General features: G+C 34.4%; 1 protein-coding gene across 5 annotated transcripts in view; it reads right to left on the minus strand.

The window, feature by feature from the left end:
* The window catches only part of LOC106458980 (cubilin-like), a 61,018-nt gene that overhangs the window by 39,327 nt on the left and 13,119 nt on the right, over positions 1-8,572 (minus strand). For 4 of the 5 annotated variants that reach the window (XR_002610482.1, XM_022385352.1, XM_022385354.1 and 1 more), the window contains exons 2-3: positions 6,163-6,272; positions 5,045-5,101 (exon numbers count right to left, since the gene is read on the minus strand). Coding sequence is in view for 3 of the 5 variants with exons in the window: in XM_022385352.1 (XP_022241060.1) it covers positions 5,045-5,101; positions 6,163-6,256 (151 nt within the window). In the remaining 2 variants the exon portion in view is untranslated. The remainder of the gene's footprint in view (positions 1-5,044; positions 5,102-6,162; positions 6,273-8,572) is intronic. The other variant, XM_022385353.1, reaches the window with a different exon arrangement.

Below are 8,572 nucleotides of genomic sequence, written 5' to 3' on the forward strand. Positions count from 1 at the left end.
GTTATCTTAGGACATGAAAAGTTGCTTCCCTTATATGTAATTGTAAAAAACGCCGATAAAAACCTAAAACTGCAAAACATAAAATGTGAAAACGCAACTTTGCATGTATCTTCTCATGGACCCAATGAATTTCCCTACAAAATTTGGTGAATTTCCATCTATAGAAGGTGAGGTAATAGTAATAAACGCAAAAACGCCCGTAAAAACCGCAAAACACAAAACTGAAATTTTGTATATAACTCCGCATGGGCCTAATGAACCACAATACCAATTTTGGTGAAGATACATTCACACCCTACGAAGTAGTTACATGGACATACAACAGACAGTACTATTATATTTATATAGATTCCGTGTTTCTTTATTGAGAAGATTGGCTATGATCCATCCTGTATATTAACGTGTGACTTATATACAGTGTACCAATTGCTGTTTCATTTATGTTAATGTTGTTAGTTTTATTATTAAGAGATTAATTGCACTAATAGAGAGTAGGGTTCGTTATATTAAAACGATTTTGAATAAGCAAATCAACAAGTCACGTGAAAACCACAGTCGATGTCACGTAAGCGGAATGTATCAGTACTATATTTCGACAATCCCTGGCATTTCATAGGGAGTATGATGAAAACCAAACTTGGTTGCTTTTAGGAAGGACAGGTAACAACCCTTTTTGATGCAAAACATTCATACACGCAGATCGTACAAGTTTGTTCAGAATTCGAGGCTTTAGAATTTCTAAGGCGGATGGGGTATTAATTGTATTTAATAGCATTCGAAAACTAAGGAATATCGATAAAATGGGGTACAAGGGTCATTCGGATAGAGCCCTACAACAAGTCTGTAACGACTTGGTGAGATTCCTAAATTGTTTTAATTTAACATATTCAATCTATGTATATGTGGTCCAAATCCTCTTTATTTACTATAATTACTAAAGATATTGATAACCTTGTATTAAATAACTTATATGACTATTTACTTGGTCTAATTTTTTTATGACTAGATATGAAATGTATGATTACAAGATTGTTTGCTAGAAGGTGGTTACGGTAGATTAAAACCTGTTGGGGAAAACTACTGTGTTGTATATATATAACATGTTAATAAGGACTATTTGCATGAAGATATGAGTTGGGTTTTAACATTTCTCACGAATGTCGAATCAGTAATATTATAATATGTAATAATGTCTTTTGTTATATATTTATTTATTTAATTACACGCTATTGGGGTTCAACACTGGTCACAGCATAAGCCAGTTGAACAGTCCACGTCACAGCTAATTTGTTACGCATACGTAGCCCAAATAGCGGGGCGCTATCCCTAATTTCGAACCACCAATCGCAGGGAGATAACTGGCCGGCTGCAACCACTTTTAGTATACACTTTACCATTATGGAGTTTAATATTTACTTTGTGATTATTAAATATTGCATATCGTTTATGATTTATTTTAATTTTTTTAACACCAGGTACCTAATGTAAATAAAATGATTTTAATATTATTATTTTACTTTTGGGAATGTTTGCACCTGTCTTGGTACGGGCTTTCCTCTCCCCCCAATAATCTCCTCAAGGCTCTTTCACTGATAATACCCAATTAAATTTCATTTAAGTAACATCTGTACTTTCTTCATACTTTCACGTTTGTTTTATTTTCACACTTTCATTCTCTTTCCTTCAGTCTTCTAGTTGACCAGCGTGAGTTTGTTTCATTTTTTTTTTGTTCCGTCAGTCTAGGGCCCAGCATGGCCAGGTGGTTAGGGCAAACTCGCAATCTGCGGGTCGCGGGTTCGAATCCCCGTCACACCAAACATGCTCGCCCTTTCAGCCGTGGGAGCGTTATAATGTGACGGTCTATTCCACTATTCGTTGGTAAAAGAGTAACCCAAGAGTTGGCTTACACTGCTAAATTAGGAACGGCTAGCGCAGATAGCCCTCGTGTAGCTTTGCGCGAAATTCATAACAAACAAACAAACCGTCAGCCTAACTGCAATTTCATTGACGACATCACTCGAAGATTTTATTAGTTTGCTCAAGGTCTGTGTCTAACCAGCTTGATGGCTTATGTTCTAATAGATAATACACCGCTGTGGTCTAGGATATACGTCTTTATCAGATGAGCCTTCGAACCTCTCAAAGGTTTTACCCAACTTCTTTGGATAAAACGTGTCTCCAATCCCATGGCGAGATTTAGGGAGTTTGTCAGGAGTATGATCCTGCCATGATCTCTACTGTTAGTGGTCAACCAAACAAGTGCGTTCATGTGTGCATCAAGTTCCGCTCTGAACGATCTGTTTCGCCTAGTTTTTGCCGTTGACTAACCAAATACTATTTGCTATGATCAGTATTGGTTTATACTCATATATCCATTCTGCTTTCTATTTCAAGTGCTTATATAGTGAGTGATAATGTTTGAGTTGTTCCTGAATAGAAATACTGAGTCATTAATACTGGGGCATTAATACAGAGTCAGCAGTACCGAGTTAATAGTATCAAGTCAGTAATACTAAGGCATTAAAACCGAATCAGCAGCCCTAGTAACAACGAATCAGCAATATCAGTTAATTATACCAAATCGACAGTATAGGATAACTAATACTAAATGAAAAATAATGAGCTGTTCATGCCGACTTATCAATACCGGACCTGTCATATCAAACCAAATACCCCATTTGTATTACCGACGCAGTAAAACCTGATCAATGTAGAGCAATACTGCCCAATCAGTATTTTCATTTCAGTTGTACCACTACCAGGACTTTAGAAGCTGATGACATGATACCACACTATGTGCATCAGCTGTAATATTATATGTTGCAATAGATGAAATCAAAATTTTGGGCTTTTATTTTGATCATTTGATATCTTGATATTGCGCTTCCTTTATATTAGTTTTTTCTTTCGACTAAAAAAGTTAAAATGTTTTTAATTGTAGAGAGTCCGTATTTTGGTATTTTCAACCTGAACAATTCTTTGTGAGACACATAGGTTAGACAGGTCAGGTAGGGACTCCTAAGATTCAAGTATAGCCATCCCTAATTTCGCACTGCTGACCAGATGGAGAGCTGACAGTCAGCAGCACCTGCCGCCTATGTAACTACTCTTAACCTAATAGTTATTTTTACGTCACAGTTATAAAGCCTTGAAATTTGAAAATACATTATATAACCAATGTTATATCGCAGCTCAAATTTGGACAGAAACAGAATACGCAGAAACAATCAAAACACACGGTTGTGTGGCCAAAACAACCTGCAGGACACACAGTGTGTTATTAACAGGAGTGATAGTTCAGCGATTTTCCACCTTCTGTAACTCGGACTATGGTAACCCAGACTATCACATATTTTCAGATGATGTGCTCTACTGGACCCTTACTTCACACACCAAATTTCAAGGCAATCCATTAAGAAATACACGAGGTATAAAATCTGCAATTTTGATTGAATTTCTTCTTTTTTTTTCTTCGCAACGAAAGTACGGAACCTTTATTTGATAGAAAAACATTCTTGACTTTCATGGATGTTCTTCAAAACTTGGTACACGGATAGATCTTTACAAACTACAATTAGATATCAAATTTGGTCTAAATATAAGCCACTTGTGCAAAGTTATTCAACAAAAACAGCTCCATTGTGACCAAATTTTTGCGTAAGTCTACGCAAAAAGTCACCACAGTTATCGGTCTAAAACTTTTACAACAGCTTCATCTAATAGTCAAAGTTAACCATTTTTAATTTTTTGTCATTCGGATTAAGGACAGCTGATTTAGAGCAGCAAAATTATAGGGGTGAAAACACGTGCAGATACACAAATATTGGTTATGCTAAGCGAACTAGATTAGCAGTTTCTAGCTCAAGTTTTCAAGAGAATCATACGCTTGGATGGTTATTAATCATTATTCACTGCCCATTTTCAGCATAAATTTGCAAACTTTTATGAAATTCTCCCAATTAAAGAGCATTTAGCGTCACCTGATATTAGCTTAAGTAATTAGCGTAAATAATGATGCGTGATAAAGCTATACGGAGTGCATGCGGGTGATGACAAAAACTTTAATCTAGTTTCCATGGCGTTACTATAAAGGAAATTATTATCTTCTCTCCCAGAGGGGGGGGGGATTTCGATCGGGCTCGTGTGTGTGTTTGTCTGCGTTTTTGCACATGAATAAATGACGTACATGAATAATTTTTACAAAATGGGAAGTCAGTATGGAACAGTCCTCCCCAAATCTGGTCTGAATCCAAATCCAGATCCAGATGCTGGATCATTTGAAGTATTTTTCATAAGGGGAAGATAAGGTATTTCGGGCTTTGGGTTAATAATTATGTAAAGTGTGATCGGATTTGTACCACATTTCATGGAAACATTAAGGTTGAGACTTCTCATCACACTATCGTCATCCGTATCGTTGATCATTCTGGCTCTGAGAAGGATTTTCTAAGTTTTCGAAGGTGAAATTTGTCGTTATCCAATATAAACGTAAGCAATCTCGAAAAGGAGCAGCGGAGCGAGGGTATGCAATATCTGTAATTACTCATGATAATACCATATATTTTAAAGAATCTGGTTGGTTCTGGAAAGTATAAGTCTGTTCCGAATAATAGGGTTGTGATCCTAAAGCTAATGTTGGTTACTATCGAGTGTTACTTTCTTACTTATTGTGGTGTGTTGGGTGTGTATTGATAAAAAATTATGATATCTAATCAAAAACACCTTATGAGTGAAATAAAAATATGGATTGAGTGTGCGACTTAAAGGAATGAAATCAAAATTGGCGGTTAAACTGGCAGTTACACTTATTGTATTGATAAGAATTTCACAGCCAATGTTCATTCATTTGTTAGCCAGGCCATGTATTTTATTATTATTTTGTTGTTGTTGTTCTTGTCCACACCTAAGGTGTTTTTGATTAGATTTATATACATAACAGGGGAATGAAGTAAAGTTGCCTGCGTACGAAAAAGCTGTGGATAAAAAGTCAGACAAAGTTTGAAATCCATCAACAAAGAGAGAGAGAGAGAACAAAAAAACCTACTTGGAGCACGTGTAGGTGGAAAAGAAGTGACTACACTGACCGCTGCAGATTCAGACACTGTGAAGACAGAAAAAACAGTCAGGGTTAACAACTACACCATAGCTTATCATAAAAAGCAGTCAGGGTTAACAATTATACCATAGTTTATTGTAAAAAAGCAGTCGGGGTTAACAATTAGATCATAGCTTATCATAATAGGCTACATACATTAGTAATAATAAAAAACAATCCAGCCTTGTTTAAGTAAAAATGAAGTTAGTAATAAGAATAACTGTTAATGTTTACTGTCAAACATTTATTAATCAGAGATGAATAAGTTGCACTGTCTTATTGAATTTTAAACATGCTTGTTATTGGATAAAATTCAAAGAAACTTGTATAAATATTTCAAATATATTAAAATGCTCAACGATCAACGTTATATAATATTCATTAAAAATGTTTTAGTTAAAAAAACGATTAACGGTCGTAAAAAAGACACTCTGCATGTTTCGACATCATTTACTTCATCTTCAGGAATGTGAAAAACAAATGCTTTGCAACATATGATTACAAAAAAAGGCATGGTCACGTGACTATTAGTTTATATATTTAAAATATCACGCCATCTACTTACTTTCTGATTTTCCTAACCCTTCATCCTTATTTGAAATAAAACCATTTTTACTCTGCTTCATTATTTCTATGGTTTCTCTAATATTTCTAGCCGTCATATTATTTGGAAAAAACTGTTGGCTCAATCCAATGATATAACAGCTAGAAATATTAGATAAGCCATAGACATAATGAACCACAGTAAAAATGGGTTAGAAAATCAAAAAGTAAATAGATGGCACGATCTTTTAAATATGTAAACTAGTAGTCACATGACCATGCTTTTGTTGTGTGTTTATATTCTGCACAGTATTTGTTTATCATACACTTGAGAACGACGCGAATGACATCGAAACATGTAAAGTGCCTTTTTTACGAACGTTGATCGTTCAATATTTTCATATATTTTAAATGTTTATCATTTAAAGATTTCAATGGAAAGCATGTATGCATGTTTTTACCTTGACACAGTGTTAAAAATATATTGGTTTCGACATGAAAAACTAAATATTCTTGTCTCTCACCGACTGTTAAAATATAGGCAACCAGAAAAAACACGTAAATTAGTTCACACATATAGCACCAGGAGATGTTTTTATGTCGGTAGTTGTTAGTCATCTTCAGTTTTGGATACCTGGGATCAAAAATAAATTAAGAATAGTAAATATATAAATCTGTATGAAATACTGTTATACGTGTATAATAATTAAAACTGCTAACGTATTAGTATCTCGCACTCTTCCTATATGAGTAAACAATAATAACAACTGACTTCAATATATAGAATTATACACGGACTTTTCTCTACGTTAAAATACTTTTATTTGCCCGCTTTCGGCCCTCTTACCGGAGCCTTCATCGGGAAACAATGTACTGAGCTATAAAAATCCGTTAAACTGTGGAACACTGTTTTAAAATAGGTATCTGGGCAACAATAGTAACAATAACTGACATTTGGAATTAAAATTATTAAACACATAGAATTATGATGAATGTAAAATTTTTGTGATTTTTCTAGACTAGACCTTTTGTAACAGAAGGGTATATGCATAATATAATAAAGTACATATAGTAACATCTAATATATCTTCAATTTAAACATCTAAAACTTTGCAAGTTAAAATGAAATATTTAATTATATGTAAATGTAAATGAAAGTTAGTATAATACAGTCGATTAAAAATGTACTGTGGCTGTACAATTGATGACTTGTATAAAGTTTACTAATGTTTAACACAGAATGAAAGGGCACATGGGAGAAGCTATTGTGCCCCTAAAGAACATACTCTATAATTCTGGACTAAATAGATATGTAGCGTTGTTTTTACGATTGGTGTCCCCCAATGGAACAGCAGTAAGTTGAGGGATTTACAACGCTAAAACGCGGGGGTTATTTTCCCACAGTTGACACAGGAGATAGTTCAATGTGGCTTTGCTCTAAAAACAAACAAATCACGGTTGGTTAGTAATTAAGCCTATAATTAGAAATATATTATTGCTTTTGAAACATGAGGGATATAATCCCCTGTTGTTGAAAAAGTGTGGGGAATATATGAAACACAAGACATTCCGACCTTCGTATAAAGTACTGCTATTCTTTTAGCGAATTTAATATACAAATATATTAATGAAATGCTTAACCAATCTGAAGGCGGATTTCCTTAGGATTAAAACTGCATTGAAACATCTCGTTGGACTACGGATGTTATTTTAATCCAGATTGGAGAAAGAAACATACATTTGAGATTAATTTTATGTTCCTCACAGATTATTATGTTCAACACTATAGCTCAATCAGCTACGCTGTACCTGTGAAAAGAAAAGCCTACATGAAATGTTATTTGTATGCAGTTTAAAAAATATAATATTATGGTGTTAAACACGCATGTTGGCGAAGCCTTAAAAGCTCTTTGCGTCGTACAAGATAGCAGTTTTTCCTTCTCTTAATCCTTTTTCTTTTATCTTCCACACTTCCACTGGCCAAGAGACCGACCCTTTGTCATACACTAGAATACTTTTTAACACTACCATGTCTAGTTTTTAGCACTGCATACGTACAATATTTCAGTTAGAACGTTGGCTGCTGTGGGTCTGTTTTAACTGATGTTAATCACTTTTGGTAAATAAACGATACAAATCGATTGACTACGATAATAGTGTGAAAAATAAAATATTTAGGATAACCTGACGTTTATCATACCTCTTAAGTCTAAAGAGCTTTTTGTCTTAGCAGTCTAGGCGTTTTAAGATAATTACATAAACGTAGATTTATTTGTCGTTAAAATGACCTCTACTGCAGTTCGTAACTGATGTACGATTGATCATTACACACTTCTTCTAATAGAGTATTACACATTTTCAAGTTTAGAAGATATTAATTCTCTACCAACTAGAACGTTTCTAACGCTAATATCCAGGTTTCGATGCCCATGGTTGACACAGCATAGACAGCCTGTTGTGTAGCATTATGCTTAACTGCAAACAAACCATCCAATTAGATCGAAGAAAGGAAAGCACAGCAGTGTGACTATAAGCTATTGCTGTTTATCAACTCTAATTGTAAAATAGCTGAGGATACGAATAGAGGAAAAGAATACTTATCCTGCAAAATTGATTAGAAACTCTCCACTTGATTCACGAAATAGAAGTTTTGTTGAAAGTTCGAAATAACATCGAGCAAATCAATCCACCTTTAAGTATGGCTCCGGTCCCATACTTTCATGGATGGAAGTTCAGGGTGACTCAGGCCTCGTACATATGCAGAACTGTTTTAACCTTTGTTTTAGCTGATTCTAACAAAAAATTCAATTTCTTGTGGATAATAAAGTTACGTTTCTTTAGCTATGTAACTCGTTGGATTAGCAATCCTACAATATATATATACACTGAGTGGTCACAAGTAAATAGACACCTAATTTTTCGTCATTTAATTGA

The sequence above is a fragment of the Limulus polyphemus genome, unplaced genomic scaffold (assembly GCF_000517525.1).
Source record: "Limulus polyphemus unplaced genomic scaffold, Limulus_polyphemus-2.1.2 Scaffold541, whole genome shotgun sequence".
NCBI lineage: Eukaryota > Metazoa > Arthropoda > Merostomata > Xiphosura > Limulidae > Limulus > Limulus polyphemus.